The sequence below is a fragment of the Acanthopagrus latus genome, chromosome 23, assembly GCF_904848185.1.
Source record: "Acanthopagrus latus isolate v.2019 chromosome 23, fAcaLat1.1, whole genome shotgun sequence".
In the NCBI taxonomy this organism is placed as follows: domain Eukaryota; kingdom Metazoa; phylum Chordata; class Actinopteri; order Spariformes; family Sparidae; genus Acanthopagrus; species Acanthopagrus latus.
Window position 1 is genome coordinate 19,042,331 of NC_051061.1, and position 26,815 is coordinate 19,069,145.

The 26,815-nt window shown below is 42.5% G+C and overlaps 1 protein-coding gene across 7 annotated transcripts; it reads left to right on the forward strand.

The window, feature by feature from the left end:
* The first annotated feature begins 5,956 nt into the window (after positions 1 to 5,956).
* On the forward strand, positions 5,957 to 25,010 carry ints1 (integrator complex subunit 1). 7 transcript variants are annotated; one of them, XM_037090078.1, is made up of 48 exons: positions 5,957 to 6,110; positions 6,481 to 6,609; positions 6,695 to 6,985; positions 7,067 to 7,263; positions 7,375 to 7,512; positions 7,591 to 7,750; positions 7,857 to 7,962; positions 8,098 to 8,284; positions 8,860 to 9,005; positions 9,086 to 9,227; positions 9,329 to 9,505; positions 9,595 to 9,712; positions 9,793 to 9,913; positions 10,364 to 10,441; positions 10,550 to 10,707; positions 10,959 to 11,055; positions 11,139 to 11,230; positions 11,327 to 11,387; positions 11,473 to 11,670; positions 11,877 to 12,006; positions 12,220 to 12,399; positions 12,565 to 12,714; positions 12,801 to 12,980; positions 13,075 to 13,188; positions 13,287 to 13,454; positions 13,766 to 13,877; positions 13,960 to 14,118; positions 14,213 to 14,359; positions 14,445 to 14,543; positions 14,763 to 14,887; positions 15,097 to 15,351; positions 15,438 to 15,597; positions 15,678 to 15,809; positions 16,338 to 16,506; positions 17,174 to 17,300; positions 17,408 to 17,523; positions 18,177 to 18,264; positions 18,387 to 18,637; positions 19,991 to 20,120; positions 21,274 to 21,407; positions 21,512 to 21,704; positions 21,815 to 21,939; positions 22,338 to 22,447; positions 22,591 to 22,704; positions 22,795 to 22,865; positions 22,960 to 23,051; positions 23,252 to 23,361; positions 23,565 to 25,010. In XM_037090078.1, exons 2-48 carry the CDS (start codon positions 6,555 to 6,557, stop codon positions 23,675 to 23,677), a joined length of 6,576 nt encoding a protein of 2,191 aa, XP_036945973.1. In that variant the 5' UTR covers positions 5,957 to 6,110; positions 6,481 to 6,554; the 3' UTR covers positions 23,678 to 25,010. The 7 variants fall into 7 exon arrangements, with proteins under 7 accessions (XP_036945973.1, XP_036945974.1, XP_036945975.1 ...); XM_037090079.1 differs by having other exon boundaries at positions 17,177 to 17,300; XM_037090080.1 differs by having other exon boundaries at positions 13,075 to 13,179.
* The last annotated feature ends 1,805 nt before the right edge of the window (positions 25,011 to 26,815 follow it).

The following is a 26,815-nucleotide window of genomic DNA, read 5'->3' on the forward strand; positions in this document are numbered from 1 at the left end:
TCAGGAGCCTTTTAAGGGAAGCAGTGTGGAGGGTTCCCCCGTGCACGAGTCACCTGATATGAGAAAAATAAAGTCTGAGGTCGGTTCAGACAATGCAGCCTGTTTAAACCACCAGTGTGTGTTACAGTGTCAACACTGAAGGAACACACACTTCAGACACGGCCGGAGGAGGAGACTTTATCCTGGTTTGAAATCAAACCTTCGATGAGCATCAGCAATAACTGTACGTGGAGCTCGCAGGAATGCAAAACACAGTTGGATCTCTAAGATCACAGATGTCAGCAGCCTCGCCGCACATGTGGGGAAGGTAAACATCTGGATCTGGAGCCTGTGTGGCAGGAACGACTGTGTTACATTTGGAATCTCAGCTTCCTATTTTGGTTCTTTTCCTCTGCTGACTCGAACAGAACGGCTCGGAGGAGCTAAATTTACCCTGTGAAATCAGCCGCGAGCTTTTTCTCGCAGGACACAGCTATCTGGGAAACCGCTTTATATCTCAGCTCAGATGAGTAATAATACTGTGTGTGTGTAATTTGCAGGAATGTAAAACACATTTGAAAACTCAGATCACAGATGTCAGCATCCAACACTGTGTGGGGAAGGTAAACATCTGGATCTGCAGCCCGTGTGGCAGGAGTGATTAAACTAGACGTGTAATCTGGGCAGTTTTACAGCCACGACGTCACAGACTCCAGGTTTTAAGGGCAGCTCTCTGATTGGTTGCCCTGTTCATTCGTCCCATATTAGAATACCTTGAGTGTGATGCTGGTTTGGACGCTGCCGCCTGTTTGAAACACTGCGTTGACACTATAAACTCTGTCACAGTTCAAATACGACTTAAAGAAACACGACTGCACTCTCCTGTTGTGTTTTTCTTTCTGCTGACTGGACGATTATGGCCTCAAATGAAATCTTAAAAAAAAACTAAATATATCCTGTGAGGTACAATCATCTCCCTGTGGGATGTACTGTCTGGTGAACCATGTTACATCATTTCCTCAGTGTTGTCAGCGTTTCGATCGCATCTGTCAGCGTCCTCGCAGCACATGTGTGGAGAGGTGAACATCTGGACGTGGAGCCGTGTGGCAGAAATGATGAAACAACATGTGGACTCTGGTTGAGCTTCACGAGGAGCCACATCCACTATCAAACATAGAAATGTGCGGTTGATGTGTTTACGTGTGCCGATCAGAGACGTGGAGGAGAAGTCGGTGTTTTGATGACAGAAAAATAACTTAAGACTTTGACTTGGAAGTTTAAAGACTCGTGACTCGAGTTGATTTGAGACACGCGACTCGAATTACTCGTCTGAGTGCATTTTTATTGTTTCCAGTTTAGTTGTTTTGCATCTGGCTGTCAGTGTTTCACTCTTTGAACGTGATGAGGATAAAGATTTTAAAGATTTGTACAGACTGGTCACTTTACCTCGGAGGGGTAAAAAGGCGACTTGACTCGTGACTCGACTTGTCCCGACTCGAAACAAACTGGGACTTCTTTGAGACTCGGACTATATGACTTGAGTCACACGTCTGCAGCTGACTTGTTCAGGCAGGAGAAGGACAAAGCACACCTGCTCTGAGGCCTTCTAGTTACCAGTTTCATGTTAAGAGCAGCTTCCTAAAATATTCTGTTCCGCTGTGGTTTCTGTTTAAAAGGCGCTGTGCTCAGAGAAAAGGGGAAGCGAGGGCACAAACAATCGTTTCGGATGCATGATACAACCTTGACCTTTCAGATGAAGTGTGACTGGTGGATGACTGGTAAACAAATGCTAAACGGTGAGTAAGACTTGAGCAACGGCCGAGAAAAATGATTATATAAATGAATAAAGCTTCGGAGCAGATACTGTACAGATGTTTCTCTAGTCTTTGGAGACTTTTATTGTTTTTCCAAAGCACCGACGTTAGACAAAAATAAAAAAAAACCCTGAACACTGAGAGGAGTTCTCCCTCACACAGATCACACGGACCTGCTTCCAGCAAGACTGACTAAACTCCCAAGTATTCATCTCTGTTCCGTCGGCCTCCAGCCAGATCTCCAGTCTAGCGTAGATTTAGGATACTGTCATCATTTACCGCTAGTGACTCAACACACGGAGCCCTTCCTCTGAATCCCACGTGGAATCAATTGCTGTTCGAGAAAGAGAAAGAGCGAGACGGCGGGCTCGACGTGTTTCATCTGCACTGGAGTGTGTTTCGAAATAAAAAAGCAAACAAACGCTGGTGGATGAAAAACCGCCACCGTGTTCTGGTCGGTTTGAGTCACCGTGTTGACCACAAGCAACAACACACCGCTTCCTTTTGTGTTGCCTTCCTGTAATGAGATAAATGCAAACGTCATCTGATAAATGCAAACGTCATCTGATAAATGCAAACGTCATCTGATAAATGCAAACGTCATCTGCTTCTGTACCTCAGAGATAAAATAAAGAGATTTGAGGAAGAGAAGGATTAGATTACATCAGATTTTATGGAGCGATGACACATTCAGTTCAGTTTTTCACTGTGAATTATTCACTTTTGCTACTTTAAGTGAATGTTGATGCTAACAGCCTACTGAGTATTAACACAGGCACTTTACTTGTATTACTACTTTTACCTGAGTATAGTATCTAGATACCTCCTCCACCACCGATCAGATTAGATTAGATTAACATATGACATTAGCTTTTGATGCAAATGAGATGAGACCAGATTACATTAGATGAGATGAGATTACATGACATAAACTATAATTACAATAAATTGATTGGATGATATTTTTGTATGAGATGAGGGTTGATTGGATTATATTATGTATGAAATAAAATGTGATGTGATGAGAATAAATGAGATGAGGCCGGATTACCTAAATATGATGAGATTATGTCAAATTAGAGATTAATGCATCAGATGACACGGGGCGAGAGTAGATGGGATGACACTACTTTAACATCATATGAGAGATAAAATGAGATTAGAATCAATGATCTGACACCAGATTACCTCAAATGAGATTAGATTACTTTAGATGTGAGATTATTACATCAGGGGTAGAATGAGATGAGGTGAGATTACAGCAGTTTGGAGATGATTACATCAGATGGGATGAGAGTAGACTGTGTGACACATGAGAGGAAAAATGAGTCATGATCGGAATAAATGACATGAAACCAGATTAATTGAGATTAGAGGTGAGATGAGTGGTGTTAGATTACAGATTACAGATTACAGGTAGACTACAATGAGATGAAACTAAATAAGAACAGAAACACAGAACAGAGATGATGACATGGCAGTAAAACTACAGTACACTGGTGTGTTGTCTGTTTCCTGTAGAAAACCTGCCAGCTGTCGACACGGAGAAATAAAAATGGCCGAGACAAAGTCTCTGCAGGAGCAGCGCTGATGTTGTGGATCAGTCAGACATCCAGCTGCTCAGTCGGTGCCACACCACCCAATTACTGTCCATCTGCTAACAGCGTCCACAGACGACCCGACCTACTCCCATCGCGTCTAACACGACACAAACAGCCGAGCATGTGCGGCAGGCTGGTCGGGGGTTTTCGTTAGATCGGCGTGCTGTGGGGTCTCGCAGCTTCCAGGCCGCTTTGCATTACAGGAAGTAACACTGAGTCACTGATGTTGCTCCTTTCTGACTCAGACTGTTGAACTCAGAAATCTGATCTGGCACAGAGAGGCCCCCGCCTTTTTGTAAGGGGATCACTTTTTTTTTTTCCTCCTGAATGCTCCATATTATTAAAGAGTATATATAAAAAAGCAGCTATTGACCACGCAGAGTTTTTAAAACTGGACAAATGAGTCACACGTGGACAGAAACATTTTCTTCCTCCAAGCGCTTTAATGCCGTTCAGGAATATCCAACTGAGGATGCCTGACGCGTTAGGCAGCCGCCTCTGGCACGCTGTGGGCCTCACGTAATGTCAGGAGGAGAAGAATTGTTTTCGCAGATTTGTAGACTTCCCATATGACACAAGATTTAATTTGGAACATTGACTGGACATTCCACTGACTTCACCGAAATGTGTTTCATATGAAAACACTTTACGTAACCGGCTGGCAGGTCCGAGCTGCATGGAAACGAACATGGTGAGGTTACTGTAGTAGTGGTGGCAGCAGCTGGAGCGGGCCGAGGTGGACCGTTCACACCGCACTGAGCTGAGCAGAAATAAAAGTGTGGTGGATTTTTGTGAACAGAAAGCATTTAAATGTAGTGGCTGAGAGCTGCAGCACCAACTTGTCTTGTCGGTGCTAAGCAATGTTTAATTTATGATTCACTTTCTTTTCCTCTGGGGTGTGGACACGTATAAAGAGTAAAGAATTCCATATTTTCATTTCTGAGAAATCATTACATCTATGTCACTTTAACATGTGACTCACTCTTTGTCATGATGGATGACGTAAGACTTTAAAAAATAATCTGCATTTCATTTTCTTTTGATTTCAATCTGATTCCATCTTCAGTATAATCTGCACTGAGATTTACGACAGAGTTGCCGTATTTTGTTTTTTTGCGCTGCTCTGTTTCAAGTCCTCACACGACGCTTTTATTTTCCTTTTCTGATTGAGGCCCTGTGTTTCTGTAGGTTTTCACATGTGTAAGACATTTCTGGTGAAGTGAAACCTCCCACCTTGCATATATTGAAGAAATGGCACCATTTTAATGCAATGGAATGGACACTGCTGCCCCCTTGTGTTAAATATGTTGTAGTTAAAGCGAGTACAAAGTTGTCGACTTTGCTATTCTGGGTAAGAAAGTGATCCCAGTTTTGCTCGTCTGGAAAAGAAGACAAATATAAATATTAAAAGTTTTTCTTTTCTTGATGAACGATTCTCTTGTCGTGTCGTCAGAACGCTTCCGAACTCAACACAAAACTCCCAATCCTGTCAGATATGTCAAAATATGCTTGTGATTAAAGTAAAAGTAGTATTACTGTAGGAGTAGGACTATAACCAATAATGTAACTAGGAAAGATGGATCATTTTTGCATGTAGAACATTGTCAATTATGTGTATGAGATGGCAAAATATTTGCTGACACTGACTCTACTGACGGGGAAAACGCTTTCTCAAGCTCTGACTGAACCAAAGTGAAGCAACAGTGCTCAAAATGAGCCATTGGCGACATCTGCTGGACACTTCTGGTGTTTGTTATGTGTCCATGAATTAACTTATGAAGAAAGTGAGTCACTGTTCACTAGTGAATGTCAAGTTTTATAAAGCAATTCTTTTAAAAACATGAATCGTTTCATCCTTTGTATGATGAGTTGTGTTTGCACGCATTATATGTAATGAACTGTAATAAAAACGACTCTTGAGTGCCCTCTAGTGGTCACATAGCTGAACTACAGCGCTGTATTTTTAAAAGACTTACTTTGAAAGTGCTGACCGGAAGCTACACTATGCTATTGTCGCTAACTTGATATTGTAATTGTAGTTACCCACCGTGGCCACCAGAGGGCGCACATATGCCCAAAACACTGCTAGACCCAGTTGTTATGCCTTTTACACCGCCCCCTGTGGTATAAATTTATAATTACATCTCTGTCTACTGTTAAATTAGAACATAGACATAACTGCCACGCACCTTTACAACAGACACCTCCACGAATGGCTCAATAAACTATTATTACATGTACTGTCTTTGTCTATGATGATGATCTTTCCTGCCCCCTGGCGGACACGGCTTGTAACTACAACTGTTGGTCAAGTTAAACACGGTGGCATACTTCCAGTCCTTCGTATTTCCGGTGAATAATTTCAAAGTAAAGCAAAGTGTAGCCGAGAGCGATGTAAAAGAAAGAGACCTGAAAGTGGAAGTCGAAGTAGCAGAAGATTCTGTTTTACCGTTTTAATCGGCAGCGTTCATTTTACATCTGCTTTGTTTAAAGGTCGTTCTGAGACGAATTAGAACGACGCCACCTGGAACTTCCTGTTGTTGCTAGGCGGCGCAGTGGACCGTTATTCTTAGCGAACAACCGTAATACAGCCGGCGAAGAAGAAGTGATCATGGCTCGGGCTATCTGATAGCTTTGAGTCGGCAAACGTCAATTTCTTGTTTAAAGCTAATGGTTCTAGTTGGTTTCGATCTGTTTTATGAAACCGAATAAACATGTGAGTCCATTTTAATTAAAATGTGTTGATTTGCGGGTCAGTAAACGCTACCATTCATTGTCAGTGCTAGGCTTGACACCGTTGAGCTAACTAATGTTGCTAGCTGTATTTGTTGTCGTTAGCTTGGCGTTAGCGGTTTGTTGTCCAGTACGTGACTTTGTTGAAACCTTATTACCATCATGTAGGCTGTCAACTGAAACTCAATATAACCTTCTTGCTACAGATTTACGATACGTTTTAAGAAGCGTTGTCGTTTGCCAATTTATGCTAGCTGTAGCCGTTTAAATGCCTTAGCGAAGGTTAGCTACTAAATGTGGGTGTTTGAAGTTCCATAATTTTCTGTTTCTCCATGTTTTTCCCTCATACACAGACGGCTGACCGCTAGATAATGTCATCCACTTAACCTACTGTGAATCTGGTTTTGACTTTTGCCTGCTGATCAAGATGAATCGTCCAAAGCCTACAACTCTCAGACGACCCAGTGCTGCAAAACCATCAGGTAAAATGCAAAACAAAGTGTCATCTTGTCTTCAGAAGCACAGCAGAAGAAAATCACAACCTACTGTGGCGTCTGCTTTCCACAGGTCACCCTCCACCAGGAGATTTCATTGCTCTGGGGTCAAAGAGCCAGGGTGGAGAACCCAAAGCTCCTGCTGTCCTCCTGAAGCCGGCATCCACAGGTTTACCTGCTGACCGAAAGAGAGAGGCTTCCTCTGCTCTGCCCTCCTCATCCGGCCTGTCCAGCCTCACCAAGCGGCCCAAACTATCCACCACCCCTCCTGTCAGTGCTCTGGGACGACTTGCTGATGTTGCAGCCGTCGACAAGAGGGCGATATCCCCCTCAATAAAGGAGCCATCAGTGGTACCTATCGAAGGTAAGTCGTGGATTTATACCTCTAAATGCCTGTGCTGTGCATTCTGGAAGGAAATTTAAAGCTCCTCCTTTTTTGTTGTAGTGTCACCAGCAGTGCTGCTGGATGAGATTGAAGCTGCAGAGTCTGAAGGAAATGATGATCGCATTGAGGGACTGCTGTGTGGAGCAGTGAAACAACTCAAGATGAACCGAGCCAAGCCAGACATAACGCTGTACCTCAGTCTCATGTTCCTGGCCAAAATCAAGCCCAATGTTTTTGCAACTGAAGGAATTATTGAGGTAAGATTTCAGTTGGTGTGTTTAGAGCTTGATTACAAATATTGTTAGGCTTACAAAGACATCACGCGAACATCACGGATGGGATATGACTGAATTCTTATTGTTTTTCAGGCCTTGTGCAGCCTCTTGCGTCGAGATGCTTCGATCAACTTTAAAGCAAAGGGGAACAGCCTCGTGTCTGTTCTTGCTTGCAATCTGCTAATGGCAGCTTACGAGGAGGACGAGAACTGGCCGGAGATCTTCGTTAAGGTAAGAATTTCTCCCAAATGCCCTTTTCTTCATTTTAGCCATGTATGATCTCTCTCTCAACCTAAAATATCATTTCAGGTGTACATTGAGGACTCTCTTGGAGAGAGAATCTGGGTGGACAGTTCTCATTGCAAAAACTTCGTTGACAACATCCAGACTGCTTTTGGGACAAAGATGCCACCTAAGAGTATGCTGCTGCAGGCGGACACCGGTCGCACTGGTGGAGATCTCAGTGCAGGTACGGTTACGTTAAGGAAACACACAGGCAGGTTGTGTGTGAAGATTGCTACTGCTGGAAACAAGCACTGGTCGGGATAACACTGCCTTTGGTTTTTGTTTTTTAGGTAGCAGCCCTCATCCCTCAACCCCGGACGAGGACGACAGCCAGACTGAACTGCTGATAGCTGAGGAGAAGCTCAGCCCTGAGGATGAAGGGCAGATCATGCCGAGGTATGAAAAAGTGCAGGTTTTACATACACAACATACATATATACATGTCAGGTTTGCATCATTTATTATAGAGTTTAAGATTCTGATGAAATTAGTTATTTTGTCTTTTTTCACTCGTCCTGTGTCGCACTGTAGATATGAAGAACTGGCGGAGAGTGTGGAGGACTACGTGCTCGATGTCCTCAGAGATCAGCTGAACCGCAGGCAGCCGATGGACAACGTGTCCCGAAACTTACTGCGTCTGCTCACAGCTACGTGTGGCTACAAAGAGGCTCGACTCATGGCTGTGCAGAGGCTGGAGATGTGGCTCCAGAACCCAAAGGTGAGTGGCATTTATCCTGGAATAAACCACTTGTAATCTCAATTTTGCCAGTATTTTCACAGACACATTTTCTGTCCTTTTGCGATGTAAAGTACTGCATCTGATAATGAAATTGTATGTGTATAGGGACAGTTATGTTACGACTGATAGTTTGTCACATTGTATTTGTCTTAGAGTATCTTAATTTCTATTTCTTTTAATAAATATTAGGCTAGAAAGGCCACAGAAGTCTCACATTTGAATTGTGATATATTAGTTTCTATCAACATTTGATCTAATTTAATGTATCTGTCTGTCTGTTTCCTTCTTCAAAATTGGTCAAACTCTTTTGCCTCATTTCCAAGAGCTGTCTGTTTACTTGCTTACCTTCTTATAATTTGTCTGAAAAATCATTCTTAGATGTAGTTCAAGCTTGTCTCAACATCTAATATCTGTCTTAAAAGGCATTAATTCGAGTATCTGACACCCAAGACGATCTGCTTTGTACATGAATGGGAGTTAATGATGAAAAAACAAAACTGTTATGAATGTTGATAACGAGCATTGACTCACTTTCTTTGTCTTTGTGTACACAGCTGACCCGACCAGCTCAAGACCTCCTCATGTCTCTGTGTATGAACTGCAACTCCCACGGCGCCGACGACATGGAGGTGATCTCCAACCTGATCAAGATCCGACTCAAACCCAAAGTCCTCCTCAACCACTACATGCTGTGTGTCAGGTCTGTCGCGTCTCTCTTTGTTTGACTTCTAACTTGTAATTATCTGCACTGACCAGAACTAACTAGTGTCAATTCTCCAGGGAGCTGCTCAACGCGCACAGAGACAACCTGGCCACTATGGTGAAGCTGGTGATCTTCAATGAGCTGTCCAACGCCAGGAATCCTAACAACATGCAGGTCCTGCACACAGTGCTGCAGCACAGCCCAGAGCAGGCTCCGAAGGTGAACCTTTAGAGTTGTTAGGATAGAAGGCTGGAAATAATCTTAAATCTTTATTATTTTCCCAAACACAACATCTTCCCTGTCTTCCTTTGTGTCTGCAGTTCTTGGCGATGGTGTTCCAGGACCTGCTGACCAATAAGGACGATTACCTCCGAGCCTCCCGAGCTTTGCTGAGAGAAATCATCAAACAGACCAAGCATGAGATCAACTTCCAGTCCTTCTGCTTTGGGTTAATGCAGGAGAGAAAGGAGACCAGCTATGTTGACATGGAGTTCAAAGTGAGGAAAAAAAAAAAAATCTCTCAAGTCATTTTCTCTTTAATCTCAATGTGTTAACACCTGACTGACCTGTTTGTCCTCTCCCACAGGAGCGTTTTGTCATCCAGGTGACAGATCTGCTGACGGTCTCCATGATGCTGGGCATCACCGCTCAGGTCAAAGAAGCTGGCATCGCGTGGGATAAAGGAGAGAAGAAGAGTGAGTGCTGTGCGTTACTTGTAATGTTGTATTTTATTAACCATTTACGTATTCTTGGCTTTCTAGATCCGTGACTGCTTTGTTTTCAGATCTGGAGGGCCTGAGGTCGTTTCAGAATCAGATTGCAGCCATCCAGAGAGACGCTGTGTGGTGGCTGCATACCGTCGTTCCGACCATCAGCAAAGTTGGCGCAAAAGACTACGTTCACTGGTCAGTAACCGTTTCCATCCTGAGAGTTAGTTATTCAAACTCTGGGCTCTTATTTGCAATATTTACTTTGGCATTAAAGATTATAGTTTGCTATATATTTGACTGTTTTCTGAGTTTTGTTTTTGTTTTTTGCACTTTTTAAACTAGTTTCAAGAATAAGTTCACCCAAAAATGAAAATTCAGTTGCAGTCTGCTGGCCCTCATGCTGATGGAAAGTTGGGTGAAGTTTCATGGTCCAGTGTCTGTCGAGGTGAAGAAGTCAAAAAAAGAAAGATCCATGTCTCTAACTGCCCAGACATCAACAGTTGATTTGGCCTGAAAGCTGGAAGACAATGACTGAATTATCCTTCAAACTTCCTCTTTAATCATAAGGGAAATTAGTCATTAGGATTTATCTCTTTGTTTCTATTTTCAGCTGCTTTATATGAGTGTTGTCTTTCATGTCTGCAGCCTTCACAAAGTGCTTTTCACCGAGCAACCGGAGACGTATTACAAGTGGGACAACTGGCCCCCAGAGAGCGACAGGAAGTGAGTTTTCCTTCCTTCTTAAAAATGGTTTTCCTCTGACTGTATTGAGCCCCATCACCTGATTAAGCCGTTTTGTTGTTTTTTGTTTTTTTTTTATTATTTCCTCAGTTTCTTCCTCCGCCTCTGCTCCGAGGTGCCTCTGTTGGAGGACACACTGATGCGCATTCTGGTCATCGGGCTGTCGCGTGATCTGCCCCTGGGCCCAGCCGACGCCATGGAGCTCGCAGATCACCTGGTTAAAAGGGCAGCTGGAGTTCAGTCTGACGGTGTGTGGAGATCCACTGTTTATGATCACAGTAAAAGCTGTGTACATTAACTCTCTGGCAGAATGTTTGGACATTTGATAAACACAGTTTAATGAGCAGCCGACTCAAGTCTTTCAAGTGCGACTGCCTTTTCACATCTTTTGCTAGCTAGCACAAACAGAGGAAGTATGTTTTGTTTTTGTTTTTTTATTGTTGTAGTTTGAAAGCCTCTTGACCATATCAGTATAAATCCGTACATTCTTTTCCAACAGATCTGGAGGTCCTGAAAGTGGAAAGGATCCAGCTCATTGATGCGGTCCTCAATCTGTGTACATACCACCACCCAGAGAACATTCAGCTGCCTGCAGGGTATTTTCTTTACCAGCTTTTAAACACATTTTTAGATGAGAAAGTTTACAGCCTAAAATAACAAATGACTCTTAATGTTTAAGGTACCAACCACCAAATTTGGCAATATCCACACTGTACTGGAAGGCATGGCTGCTGCTGCTTGTAGTGGCTGCATTTAATCCACAGAAAATAGGTACATCTCCTCTTTTTCTATGCTGCATGCATGAAAAATACCTTAAGCTATTAAATATATCCTGCTAATACATTTTCTGACATTTTCCTTTTTTAGGTTTGGCTGCCTGGGACGGCTATCCTACTCTGAAAATGCTGATGGAGATGGTCATGACAAAGTAAGTGAGGGTAATCATGTGTAATAAAATTGTTTCAAGGAAAAAATGCCAAACAACTAACATACATCTCTCCATGCTGCCACAGTAACTACACCTACCCTCCATGCACTGTTGCGGATGAAGACACAAAGACGGAGATGATCAACAGGGAGCTGCAGATCTCCCAGAGAGAGAAACAAGAGATCCTGGCCTTTGAGAGCCACTTGGCAGCAGCCTCCACCAAACAGACCATCACAGAGAGCAACAGCCTGTTGTTGTCTCAGCTGACCAGCCTGGATCCACAGTAAGAGTCAAACCCTTTATCCAAACTCCATGTTGTCTTGTTTTCAGACAGCAGTTTAATTAAAATAGAAACTCTAAAATCAGTCTTGTATTATTCTTTAACAGTGCCTGAACCTTCTATCAACGTTTGAACCTTTCAAACGTTGATAAAAGTGTTCTTACAGCGTTCAGACTGGACGATGGACTGATTCTCTTGTTTGTTTTCAGGGGTCCTCCTCGTCGTCCTCCTCCTGCGGTCCAGGAGCAGGTAAAAAGCCTCAACCAGTCTCTGCGTCTGGGACACCTCCTCTGCCGCAGCCGCAACCCAGACTTCCTCCTCAACATCATCCAGAGACAGGTGATGGCCGTGTGCACTGTCTAAACAGACTGACGTTTGTTGAATTATGTACTTTCATCAAACCCAGAGAAATCCATCTACATGTAATGGCTTTGAAAGACCCCTAGCAGCATTACACAATATGCATTTAAAGAGGAAGATTAAAGCGTTTTTCTCAGACTTTTCTTTTTGGTATACATGCTGTAACTGTCATGCCCTTTAAACCCTTCGCAGGCTTCCTCTCAGTCCATGCCCTGGTTGGCTGATTTGGTCCAGTCCAGTGAAGGGTCCCTGGATGTGCTGCCAGTGCAGTGCCTGTGTGAATTCCTCCTGCATGATGCCGCAGACGACAGTCTGCCGATAGAGGATGACGATGAGGCAGAGAGCAAAGAGCAGAAAGCCAAGAAGAGACAAGTGTGTTTTACCCCTTACTGAAATGTTCCCATTTTTGAATTCTTTCTTCAAAAACATGATGGGTCTTTTTTGGCTTTGTCTCAAATTAACATTCTACATTTATACTGGTGCCTTTTTTATACTGACTCTCAACTAATCCAGAGTTACTATCTGTCTTCTTGTTAGAGACAACAAAAGCAAAGACAGCTACTCGGACGGCTCCAGGATCTTTTGTTGGGTCCCAAGGCCGACGAGCAGACAACATGTGAAGTGTTGGACTACTTTCTACGTCGCCTTAGCTCATCTCAGGTGGCATCGAGAGTGCTAGCCATGAAGGTGCCTCAGTGGAAGTTGGAAATATCATCTGTAGCACTATAATGCTGTTAAACATGATTTCATTTACCTGATGTATTTGTGTGTAGGGTTTGTCATTGGTGCTCAGTGAAGGGGGCTTGAAAGATGGAGAGGAGCGCGACCAGCCCATGGAGGAAGACTCTGCAGATGCTGAGCTCTTGCCAGGGTACCAGTGGCTGCTGCAAGACCTCCCGAAGCTCCCGCTGTTTGACAGCGTCCGAGGCATGACGTCCACCGCTCTGCAGCAGGTCAGCGTCTGACATGGAGATAAGTGGAAATCTTCTAGGCTGATTATTGAGCTGGAGTTTGAAGGGTGTGTCTTGTCTCTGTGCTCCCTCGAAGGCTATTCACATGGAGACAGATCCGCAGACAATCAGCGCTTATCTCATCTACCTATCCCAGCATGCACCAGTGGAGGAGCAAGCTTCTCATAATGACCTGGCCCTGGTAATCAATGCGAGTTGCTTCAATTACATTTACAACACATGCTCTTTTTTTTTCCAGTCAGTTTTGTTCTCATGCAACAGTGCTGACCTGAATCTCACCCACTATAGGATGTTGCCCGGCTGATTGTGGAGCGCTCCACCATCATGAACAGCCTGTTCTCCAAACACTCCTGCAGGCCAGAGTCTGACGCTGTGCTCAGTGCTTTCCTCACCATCTTCTCAGCATACATCAGGAGGATGAGGAAGACCAAAGAGGGGGAGGATCTTTACAGCTGGGTGAGCACCTTGAGTTACCTGTACTGCATTGAAGTTTCAATTATTATTACAGTCCTCCTCTCCCTGGCTCTAAGTTTAAGTGAAGCATTTGAAAATAAGTTTAATCTCTGCTAAAATTGTGTTGCAAAGTTTTGGGCCTAGTGACAATGGTCCTGTGATCAAATATGCTTTGAATCTGCAACGAAAATGTCACCTGCAGTTGAAGATTGATCCCTGTTTGATGTCTATCTGATGGAGACATGTGTTGGAAAGTGAGGAGCTGCATGCTAAAACTTGTGCTTGACAAACTGTTTTTGTTTCTTTCATTTTAGTCAGAATCTCAGGACCAAGTGTTTCTGCGTTGGACAACAGGAGAGACTGCTACGATGCACATTCTTGTCGTCCATGCAATGGTTATCCTGCTGACTCTGGGGCCACCCAAAGGTTGTCCTGCATATTTGACTGTTCAATATTTGCAATGTTAGAGGGGCTGTAAGAACATGTTTAACAATGTATATTGTTGCAGGAGAGAGTGATTTCTACAACCTCTTGGACATCTGGTTTCCCGACAAGAAACCTCTCCCCACTGCCTTCCTGGTCGACACCTCAGAAGAGGCCCTTCTGTTGCCCGATTGGTTGAAACTGAGGATGATCCGATCAGAGGTTTCTCGATTGGTTGATGCAGGTACAACTTGTTGTAGTGCACAAAAATGTGTATTGCCCGCTATGTTAATACATCTTCACTTTATTCACAGAAGAATACATTTGTTTGCCAACAGCTTTACAAGACCTGGAGCCCCAGCAGCTGCTGCTGTTTGTACAGTCCTTTGGCATTCCAGTATCCAGCATGAGTAAACTGCTGCAGTACCTGGACCAGGCCGTCTCTCATGACCCACAGTCGCTGGAAGAGAACATCATGGATAAGCGTAAGAGTGCTGCAGAACTACAACTTCTGAAATTGTATTTTAAAAGACTGGAGAAGTCTCAAACTTTTTATTTATTCTGCTGTAGACTACATGGCCCACCTGGTTGAAGTGCAGCATGAGCGAGGTGCCACTGGGGGGCACACTTTCCATTCATTACTGAGCTCCTCTCTTCCTCTGGACAGAGGTTGGTGACTTAAGTCTCCATGGTTGTTTATGTTCAATATCACATTAAATGACATTAATTGCTGTTAAAAAGTTTTTACTACTCTCAATTTTGTAAATAATAAGATTGAATACGTGCACATATTTTAAGACGACATAGGGATTTAGTGATAAGTGTCTGACAAAAAGTCAGAAAATGTTTTTCAGTCAGTCCCTCTGCTGACTTCTTCCCTCCTGACAGATTCTGCTGAAACAAGTAAGATCAAAGTTACCGTGGAGACGCCCCACAGCTCTGTGAAGATGAGAGCAGCCAGTCAGCTTCCTGCAGTCGGGCCTGATGATGATCTCACTGGCATGCTGCTTCAGGTGGGATATACGATGTTTTTTGTCTCATTTATTTCTGGTGTTACTTTGTCTGCCATATATTTAGTTTTTGAATAAACCTGTTTAGCTAAAAGTCAGATCTTTGTGGGCTAAATATCAGTGGTTGATTGCAAACAATTTTCAGAGTTTGTCCATGTGTTGTGTCACTTCCTTGTCAGACTGACCTGTTTCTGTTTCCTTTTCTTCCCCAGATATTCCCCTTAAAGGTGGACCCTCGCTGGCCCGGCCCTCCTCCCAGCCAGCTCTCTCTGGCCTTACAGCAGGCCCTGGCTAAAGAGCTGATGCGGGCCAAGCAGGGCCAGATTCAGCAGGGTGGGTTAGCATTTCGACTACTTCAGGCAATCGCAGCCCTGCTCACCTCTGCTCATGCAGGGCCTATTGTCATGTCGATGCACCGCAGCCATGCCCTCTCCTGTCCTCTCATGCGCCAGCTTCACCTTTACCAGGTATGTTTGGTGCATAATTCCATGTTGGTTCATAACACACCAGACGATTTGTTCTTACTCCTCTTCCTTGATGTCTTTTCTTCCAGCGTCTTGTGTCCCAGGACATTGCTTTCTCCTCGCTATTCCTTAAGGTCATTGTTGAGATGTTAATCTGGTTAGACAACCCACCTGTAGAGGCAGGACCACTGAAGACTCTGCTCAGGTCCTTCGCTGGTCAGAACTCTCAAAAACTCAGACACAATGATGGTGAGCCCCTCAACTCTTTCTCAATTGTTGCCTTATTCATTTTATATAAACAGTGAGTGACAAGTTTCTGTGCCCTGCAGTGCGTACAGGTTTCCTCCACCTGGCTGAGGCTTTGGCTTATCACAGAGAGACTGAAGTGCCGCTGAGAGCCATCATTGCAATGCTTAAAGCAGGAGACAGATGTAATGCAGAACCAGAGCTCATTGGAAAAGGTAATATTTATCAATTATTGATTGCCACAGTTAAGACATAAGACACTTTATTGGTCACATTTTCAAAACATGGTTAATTGCTTTGTGTCGTTTAATAGTTTTTTTATGAAAATTAATTATTAAACATTATTGCCATTCCAGTGAACAGGGTGTGCTATGTTTCCATTACAGCAAAATTAGCAAGTTCAATTTGAATATTGTTAAAACATTTTATTATAGTAGACATCCTGACACTTAAAGTAAAACAATGATATCTAAAAGCAACATGTATAAAACAAGACAAAAGTACAAAAGCTAAACAAAAAAACAAAAGCAGAGTAAGTGATAAAAACAGTAGCTTTAATTGAGAACAAAACCGGTGATGAAATGTTCGTGAGGCCATGTGAACTCAATCAGAAGCTGCGTACTAAAAGATTCATGCTATAAAATGTATCGTCACATCCACTAAAACACAAAAGCTGTTGCAAAATTGAACATTTATTTAGTTTCATGAAGATACATAATAAAGGTGTTTATATCGTATCCCAGTGTTACAGGGGCTGATGGAGGTGAGGTCGCCGTATTTGGAGGAGCTGCTGTCTCTGCTGATGACTGTTGGTACACAGACTGGCACAGCTGGCCCCGTTGCCACAGTGATTTCCCTGCTGCTTCAGGAAAGTGAGGAGCGTGCTGTGAAAAAGGAAGCGGATTCTAACACGTGAGCACTGCGATCCTGTTTCCCTCTCAAGTCACACAAGTAACGTCTGTATTCGACGGGACTAAATGACAAACACGGCTGCCTCAGACAAAAATAGCGAAGTGGCGCCTGCAGTCTGAGGCCTTGTACTCAGAAACTGCTGTTTGATTTGAGTTTGAGAAGGTTTAATTGGTTTTGCAGCATTGGGTTTTACAGATTGACTTGTTGTGGAAGTCAGAGGAACACTTGACTGAATCTTTACTATGTTAGGTTGAGGCAACACGGTCTCATTGTGGCTTCTAACATCTGGTCCAGTGAAAGTAGATGGAGTGATGTTATTTACAGTGCATATTTGTGTTGAATACTATCTGTGTATTGTTAGTAAAGCTAGTAACTTGATTTAACTATAGGAGCCAAGTTACTACTGTTGTACTACTAACCTTCGTTCATACCACAGTATACTGTGAAACTGGCAACCCTAGTATCACTAAATAGATTCCAAGTGACTCAATGCTAACAGTAAAACTTTGGATTTGTTGGTTGTTCTGAATCGGCATGAGACACACGACCAGTGGGCATTACATCTTCAGCTCAGTTGAATGGTGGATATATTACACATTATTTTTCTGTAGGAATTAGATGTTCATCACATCTCCTTAGACGTAAGCTTCCTTTTCACTTTTGCCAGCAGCTCTGAGGTGACAAAGTCCGGACTAAGCTCTGGGCTGCTGGTTGACTGGCTGGAGCATCTCGACCCCGAGGTCACTTCAGTGTGTCCAGACCTTCAGCAGAAACTGCTGTTTGCCCTCAACAAGGTAAGATAAGCACTGCCTGCAGATAACGTACGTCTCTTGTCTTATCACACAGGAGTAAGTGTTTGCTTTGCGTTACTGATGCAGCCTTTCTTACTCTCTTGTTTCAGGCACGGGGAACTCCTGCCTACAGACCTTATCTCTTGGCCTTACTGACGCATCAGTCAAACTGGTCCACCCTCCTGCAGTGCATCAGTGCTCTTCTCAACAAGCGCAAAGACTACAAGTACACAATTTCTGTCACACACTTTGTCAGCCACGGTATTGTGTGACTCTTACCTGCGGTGATATTTATCAATCATGATTGTTTTTTGATTTGCGAATATTGGAGATATTGGCTGTAGAGATATCTGCCTTCCCTCCAATATAAAGGAACAACATAGTAGTCAGCTTTTGTGCTCAAAGCACCAAAAATATACTTTAAAAAAACCTCACAGCAATGTCTCTTTCCCAAAATCATTTAATGTACGCTTGCTTCTGCACGGTAATACAGTTTGTGGGTGTAGTTTTGTAGAAGGAAAATGGGTCCTGCATAAAAATGCTAACAAAAAGGTCTGTGCATTATCTTGAGTACAAGGCTCATGATGATTTCTTGAAACGGATATTGCTGTTAATTGTTTTTAATGTACCATAACCCAGACATCTGTATGGCCGATATATACCAACCTCTGCAACATAGACCAAAACAATCTAGATGAATAAATAGCACAACAGGTGAGAGAAAAAAATATGTATTTTTGATTTGGGGGTGAACTGGCCTTCAGTATATTAGGATAGAGTGATAGCACAGCAATACTTTTTCTGGTTCTGATGAGATATTATTGAGCCGTGTTTCTTAAATTGTAAGATTATTCATAACTTTTTAAAAATGTTTTTCAGGCTTGACCCATCATCAGCCCTGGATTTCTTGTGGGCGTGCAGCCACATCCCACGCATCTGGCAAGGACGCGACCAGAAGATCAGCCAAGTAAGTTCACAAGCCCACATACAAAGCATTTCACGAGACCAAAGTCAGAGGGAGTTTATTCTGCTGAAGCTGATGACTGTGTGTGTGTGTGTGTGTGTGTGTTTCTTTTTATGTGTGCGCAGAAGAAAACTGAGAAGTTTGTGCTCCGGCTCAGCTCGGAGGAGCTCATCAGCCTGGTCGACCTGATTTTGTCAGAGTCGGAGCTCAACAGCCGCGACTCACCCCACGATGATACGAGCAGCCTGGACCAGGCGTCCTGCTCCCTCATCCAGTCCAGGCTGCCCCTCCTTCACTCCTACTGCAACGGAGATCTAGAAAACATCAAGAAAGTCTCGGAGTATCTCATCAATTGCTCAAAGAAATGGGAGGACAGGTGAGGTTGTCATTCACACTCATCCTCCACTCTCGTTCTCTGTCACATGCCTCCATATGTAAAGACACATATGCTCATCACACTTCATCATCATATCAGATTCATCAGTAGTCATCCTGTCCATTTCAACACATTGTATTGTTCTTTCTAATTAGCCCACATACATGAGTTATTTTCCCTGTTATGGTTTGCTGATAAACTTGGGGTAAATCACACTAGATTTTCCTTCTCAGTGCAGATGAACTTTTTAGACTTCCTCTGTCAGCCACAATGCTGTGGACCAGGGAAAACTCGATAATTAGGTCTATTGGTGTGAAATTAAAACCAGCAGAAGTCGTCTGTACTGTGATCTCTTTAAAAGCTCAGTGTATTATAATGAAGCCAAGAGGATTAAGGCTGAAGCTCTAAACTTGCCTGTGTTGTGAATTCCTGCTCTGACTTAGCTGTCAGAGATCAGGGTGCAGCTCTTTGTGGAGGCAAACCCTCCTTTCATGAATATGTCTCTGGTTATTAAACCACTTTAATGAGGAAACTTTGGCCAAGGTCAAACAAAATTAGCTTCCGAATTACAGTATTTTAAGTACAGCTAAGCTGTCTGGTAAAATGGTTGCTAGTCAAAATATGGCGGGATAAAACCATGTTGAAAGTAAAGGGTTTTGGCCTTGTGTTGAGTAAACACTTGATTGTATGTTAAGCATTCTTCTTGTGGAACCTCGCTGTCATATAAGCTGGTGTTTACTCCAATTACACACCAGCTATTGAAGAGTGAGCGGACTCTTTACTGTTGGTCAAGGTCGCTCTGATTTGCTTAATTCACAGCTGGTATAAACTCTTCAGTTAGTAGGGAGTGCATCATGGGAGCCTTAGAGGATTTTATGAGACCACAGTGACTTGAAGGCATGTGCCTCAGAATTACATTAAGCTATTCATGTGCCTAGTTTGTATTAATCTACATTAATTATTGTCGTATGTAGACTGAAACAATAGAGAAGTGCTTCATCGTGCTGTCTAATCTGTGATCTCATATAATCAGCTCTGTTGATAATCCATTGAAAGAGATGGTGAAAGTGAATCTGACAAAACCCAAAGTAATTTTTCTGTTGGGTCTATAATGTGAAGCTCGCTCTAACTTTCTATGGCAGCACAAAATTGTTCAACCTGTCTCTTTCAATTTAAGAGCTTTTAAGGTAGACAACTCAATAACATCACTTCAGGCACTGCAGTCTGGATTAGCTTCTAAATTTACTATGGACATCTTAACTATCGTTTCCCTAAATTGAATGGCATCATTTCTTTAGCTGGTGTCTCATCTAAGATCTTCAGTACATAATGCACATCTGATTTGTCTTTCAGTGCGATGAGCAAGCGGTGCCAGAACTTGCTGCTGCAGATCTACCTGCACTTCCCTGAGGTCATTCAGCACATTACCCTGCCTGAAGGCACCTTCAGGAGTGGGGGGGCGGCATATGGCAGCAGCTGCAAGGTAAACATGTTTCACCTGGTTCATAATCCATTACAATCTAAATGTGATTTCGCTTTCTGTGTCTTCTGATTTTATAATGTTTGTTTCTCCTTGTAAATACAATAGAGATGTCAACCTGAACTTAGACTAAAAGCTTTTAGTATTAAGAAAAAAATGTGTGCTTAGATTTAGCCGGAACTTTCTAAATACATTTCTACAATAAAAAGTAAAAACTGATTTTGAAATTGCTGTAAATTAAGCCCATCAGAACAACCGTGAAAGGACATGTCCACAGGATCTGTTGTTTTTAGTCGCCATGTCGGTTGGTTTGAAATCCAGGTGCAAACAGCCCATGACAGGCGCTTGTACAATCAGGTGCAGACAGGAAGTGTTTTCACAGTTGCAGGAGGGTGTTTTCTTTGTTGATCAAGTGTCAAATCCTGGGAAGCAGCGCAACCCCCATTGTCTCCATGACAGCAGAAAAACTTCATTGTGGATCATAAAATGGGTTACAAGTTACAAGTCATGATCTTCACTGAGCTGCATAGGAAGTGATGATGCTGAAAATTTGGATCTGATGTCATGTGTCAGTGAAAGAGCCTGGATTTGTGTATTATATTCTTTTGATTTTTTTTTTTTTGCTTAATTTGTCAATAAATGATAATAATAATAGAGATTATATTCCGGTGCCTGCATGAGCGCATTTTTGTGAGCTTCTGTAAAGCCTGCTAGTTTTCTTTTTTTTTTTTTAAAGTATTTTTTGGCCTTTTTCGGCTTTATTGACAGAGTAGCTGAAGAGTTTGGACAGGAAGCAGGGTAAGAGATGGGGAGTGACATGCAGCAAAGGGACCCGGGCCGGGAGTCGAACCCGGGTCCGCTGCAGAGCCTTCGGCACATGGGTCGCGCACGCTACCGACTGAGCTATGCAGCGCATAACACCTGCATGTGTTTCAAAGTATGGCGTGTTGGGTCCTTGAATTTGAGCGAGTTGAGCATGAAAAGTCATTGAAAAGTCCTTGAATTGGCTGTTTAAAAAGGTGTTAGATCCCTGCTTCTTGTATCAATTAAAAAAAATGCTTCTTTAGTACACAAATTGAAGAAGATGTGTCTTTGTTTGGATCAAATAATTCTGTACACCACTTAAAAGCACAAACTCACAGGAAGTCTCTTTCAGCTTGATGTCCTGGTGCATCGCCTCGTCACGCTGCTGGCTGACATCGGAGACTCAAAGTCTACAGAGAACCGCGTGTCTGATGCAAACCTCGCCTGTAGGAAGATGGCTGTGTCGCACCCTGTCCTTTTGCTTAGGTGAAAAAGTGCAGCAATATTTCTGGGTTTAGTCTACGATCACCAGACTTTCTTGCCATAGCAGATGGTTCAAACGGCTGACAGTTTTTACGATTTTTTTCCAGACACCTGCCTATGATCGCAGGACTCTTGCACGGTCGCATGCACCTGAACATGCAGGAGTTTCGACAGCAAAACCACATGACCTTCTTCAGCAATGTGCTCGCCATCCTGGAGCTGCTGCAGCCGCTTGTTTTCCACAGCGACCACCAGAGGGCGCTTCAGGACTGCCTTCTGTCCTTCATGAGGGTCCTTCAGGTGGGCGGCTTGCACGCTGTCAAATATTCACTACAGGATTTAGGATTGAGATCAGACTTAACTACGTGTTTGATTGAGCTTCAAATCAAAGTTAATGCATTTTTTTGCAGAACTTTCAGAGGACTCGCTCTCCATTGGTCTTCATCAACAAGTTTTTGCAGTTCACACAGAAGTACATCACCCACGATGCAGCAGCTGCCATTCCCTATTTACAGAAGCACTCTTACATCTTGCAGTAAGTATATCCTATATATCAAAAATCTCCCTTGAATGCTTGATTTTCAACATAATGTGGTCTCTCATCTCCACAATCACTCGCATGAACCAAAAATCTTCTGGTACTTGAAATGAAACAATCCCCTTGTCATATTTGTTTGTCTCCTGGATTTAAATACTCATTATCAAAACATACAATGAAGTAAATACAAACAGCTGGTAAATGAAACAAAATGACTATTTACATGAATTGCCGTGTGTATAAATTCTTCCGTACATTTGTTTTTTGCAGTTGCATCTATAGTGACAAATTCAGATGTGTTGACAAAGACTTGGAGACTCCAGAAATGTTGAAAGTACCTTGAGAGTGCTTGAATTTAAACTTATAAACCATGGTTCTGCTGTTCCTTCTGCCAGGGTTCTGTGTGCAGAAAACCCAGACCTGGTTCAACTAAAATCTCTGCTGGCCGGACTCACTCTCCCTGTGAAAAGTTCTTCTGCAGACGTTGACGCAGATGAGAGAGACGGTAAGCGCAGGAGAAACTTGACAGTGGTTTTTGTATATCTCGATGTGTGGTAACTGTTACATGTTCGGTCTTGAGAGCCGCTGTTGCACTCCTTGTCTTGCATACAAGACATTTGTTAAATAATTGTTTTTGCTCTTTTCTAGACGATGTGGCCACTGGTTCCCTGCCCCTCGTCAACATTTCTGCCTCTGTTTCACTGAGTGCGGCCGACATGACCATGTACCTGAAAAAGATGTCAAGAGGAGAAGCAGTCGAGGGTAACTGCCTCACTGCTGCAGCAGTTTCACATGTATAGATTCTCTATCTATGAGTAGTGAGTAATATGTTTTTTGTCCCATCTGGTACAGATGTGTTGGAAGTGTTGACAGAGGTGGATGACAAGTCAAGGAGGAGCCCAGAGATCATACAGTACTTCATTGTGAGTCATAAACAACAGAAACAAAACAAAAGGTCAAGCGTTGTTCCCGTCAGTGTGTAACACGTCAGTCACCACCTTGTGTCCCTGTTCTCAGAACGATTTGCAGAGACTCATGACTTCCTCCGAGGAGCTTTGTCGTAACATGGCCTTCAGTCTGGCCCTGCGCTGCATCCAGAATAATCCCTGGTAAGGTTACTTTAGCCCGGCACGGAACACCTACAGAAAGCATGCTGAAAATGCGCAAAGATAAAGATAAGCCAATGTTTTGGGGGGTTTTTTCAAGAATGCTGTAGTGATACATATCTGTCAATCTTCAGTCTATTTGTCTGCACACTTTTGTTTCCATTTACTTTTCACTACATAATGGTTTGCTTTCTCCTCCGCAGCCTGGCGACAGACTTCCTGCCTACATTCATGTACTGTATGGGCAGCGGCAACTTCGACGTGGTGCAGACTGCTCTCAGGAATCTTCCAGAATACGTGCTTCTGTGTCAAGGTAAGAGGATACCCTTTAGTCACATGATTGTTGACAGTAATCTGGTAAGAAGCAGTCATTCCTGTGCTTTTCCTGTCTTACAATCAACACACAGTTGTTTTAAGGGGAAAAAGTGATTTAACGAAGCATGAAACCAATGTTCTAGTCAGAGTCGGGCATCCAAAGCTACGTGTTGTAATGTGCCTTTTTTTTCCTCCTCATAGAACACGCGGACATCCTGCTCCACAAGGCATTTCTAGTGGGCATCTACGGACAAATCGACACCAGTTCAATGATCGCAGAGTCCATGAAGGTCCTTCACATGGAGGCAACGTAACAACAAAGAAATTTGACTCCACATCTGATTGAAAACGGTGTCATTCATTTTCTGCATTCCAGAGCTAGATAATTTTCCTGTTGTCTTCAGTTCAAACGTTGCTCTAATTTGATCACGACAGATTAACGAACTCTGTGGCTCTTCAGTGGTGCAGATTAAAGGATCCTGCAGTGAGCTGGTAGCTACCAGTAATGGAATAACTTCTGGATAATTAAGTGACTTCAAAGAATGCATTAAATTCCCTCTAAATGAGTTGAAAATGTAATAATTAAAACCATAAAATTAGGGCTATTGTAATAATGCCGCAATTAGTGCAGTTATTACTTCTTAAAGGATGTAAGTTATTTTTAACTGATGATGTAATGATACATTAGCCAATAATGACGATTCAGTGGTTAATATAAAGTCTGCTAAAGACACTACAGCATAAACAGAACTGGCTTTGCTGTCAACAAAACTGATTGAATAAATATTATATTATAATAATGCATATTATATTCTAACATAAATATGAAAAATGGTTTAATTAAATTTGAATTAAAGCATTTATTGCAATGGGGGTTTTTGCTAGTTTCTGAAATTTTTGGCTTCTTTTTTTTAACAGTTTGAGATGTAAACATTATTGTACAATTATAATGCTGACTGTTTACTTCATCTGTAATTGTTTTTAAGATCATAAAATGCTGATATTCGCTCATGGTCCCCTATCCAGTGTTGTATCAATATGTTAGCAATTTAGCTATAATTTTCCACAAACTTTCCAAGGAAATTGGCTACAAACCAAATATTACTGGATTGCCTCACGTAAGCAGCAACACAATCTAGTTACATTTTATCACAATTAACTAAGTTAATTAACTTAAGTTGAGTACTAGATCAAAAGAAAACTGGTTGCCATGTTGATATTTGATTGTTACGGTCTTTATTTCTTGCTAAATGTCAAACATTTGCTTCTTAAATGTAAGGATTTGCTGCTTTTCTGTGTCATTCATCACACAGATGACTAAATGAAGAACATTTGTTGATTGGACAAAAGAAGCAATTTAAAGACATCACTTGAGGTTTTTTGACATTTAATAGTCTAAAATCATTATGCAACTGTCAATCACTGAACAATATTTTCCCCGTTTAACTCAAATTATTAAGACTGAGAAGCCTATGTGAATAATTGTGTTGTTTCCTAAATATCACATTTATTGTGATTTCTTTTTTTTTTTTTTTACATATCTGACAGGAACCTGTAATTTCCCTTGAAGTCACAATGTTTGTTACCTGAACACCATCTGTGAGCCACCCTGATGTGAACTGAATAAAATAACTTTGGAAAAATGTCCTTTTTTGTATTTTTCATTCAGCTTTCCCTTCAGACAGACGGAGACATTTTACCCCCGTTTAATTGGAAAACAGTTTCATATTGAAAATGTAAAAACACAAATTTTACAAGAAACCAATTATTACCTTTCAGAACAATATTTTAAACACCTCAAACGAGATGTAATATAAACGGTGTAAGGTTTGTGCTTCTCATTTCCTTCCAGTAACACTTGCGTCCTGATAGAACTGGAATAGCCGTCATGGGCACGCTCGCTCGTCACTGGCGTGTAACAGACAAATTAAAGGCGCGATGCACATGCTGTGATGGAAACCATTTTGCCATGAAAGTGTAAGTTGTTTTGTTTTTGGAGTCAGAGGGATAAGTTAAACAACACGGAGGCATGCCGGTAAACTAGGAAAGTGGAAGTCCCCATTGATAGTAAATTAAGCGTGGCGGTAATTGTTCAATCAGACAGACCAAAGGGCGCTTTGAAGACGTCATGTGGGTTTTTAATGCACCGACTGCTGCTGGTGTTTTGTTACACAGGAGGCCGTGAAGATGGTTAAAGAGCCTCGGTGAGGGTGAGACATGCCCACACTGGCGGGTCAGTGGAATCTGTCATTCAGAAATAACCGGCATTCAATCAGATACACGGCCTGGATGACTGAAAACAGGTTGACTCAGACTCCATTAATGCAGGTTTATTCTGAGTAACTGTAGTAACAGACTAAAGGTCAATAAACACAATACAACTGGTAGTTTATTGTGTTAAACATAATCACAATTATGTTTTGGTTTTTTTGTTTTTTAAATCTATTTGGGCAACAAAAGCTAAGCACAGGCTGTCATGTTCAGGACTCAAACCCAACACATTGTGAATTCATTATATATGTGCCTTTGTCTTCTCAACCCTACTGATCCCCTTTAATGAATATGTATTCACACATTCAGTCCTATAATTAACTCGTTCATATGTAAACCCAATCATGTCCTACCCATCATGCCTCATACCTGCTGATCTCCCTCCACTGCCTCCGTCTGATGTGTTAATTGCACCTGTATGGTGTCCTATAACTAGCCGAAAGCTCTGTTTATGGTTATCAATCAACTTACTACACAAGTCTTAGCAGCCCGGGCTCTTGGTCAGGCGCCAGCATCCCATTGGCTGGGCAGCAGTGAGGCGGAACAGAGATGAATGACAGCTAACGAGGAAGTGGTGGGAGGAGGAGAGGGAGGCCGGTGTGTCGCTGAATAGTGTGACGGACCACTGACAAGTTAACAACCTTGGCCTTTATTCATCATACCAGGCTGGATGCCCTCAAATGCAGCTGCTGAGAGCGAACCGCACATTCAGCTCACACTGAACACATTACTTCTGATTTTACATTTAAAAAAAGCAGACGGTAAACTTTTTCAAAACAATACGTTGTTGGTTAGTTGGAGCCCCTTTATCATGTTTCAGATGTCTGAGCTGTTACTTCTCCATCTAAATTTCTCTGATAAATTAATTTAAACGACATTAAACTGGTTTTAAGACGGCCTCAGTGTCATGCTGATGCCTCTGTATGTTCTACTTAAGCAAAGCATACCATCAACAAGAAGGTTGGCTATTACTGCATGTTTATTCTTAATGCCCACCACCGGGTCAGATTCTCAAAATGTAAACTTCTTTCATGGTGGAGTGCTGAAGCTGAGCTGAGGAGAGAAGCTGCTCTGTAGTCTGGTGGTACAGCGATGGAAACTGATCAAGCACTGTGCGAAACTACCAAAATGTATAGAAAGTAGTCTTAAAAATCAGCTCCACCTCAACCTCAACCATAAAA

Coding starts and splice junctions, on each gene's coding strand:
- ints1 (XM_037090078.1), top strand. CDS start 6,555: ATGAATCGTCCAAAGCCTACAACTCTCAGACGACCCAGTGCTGCAAAA. Junction 14,544..14,762: donor CTCTCTTCCTCTGGACAGAG/GTTGGTGACTTA, acceptor CCCTCCTGACAG/ATTCTGCTGAAACAAGTAAG. Junction 20,121..21,273: donor CATATGGCAGCAGCTGCAAG/GTAAACATGTTT, acceptor AGTCTCTTTCAG/CTTGATGTCCTGGTGCATCG.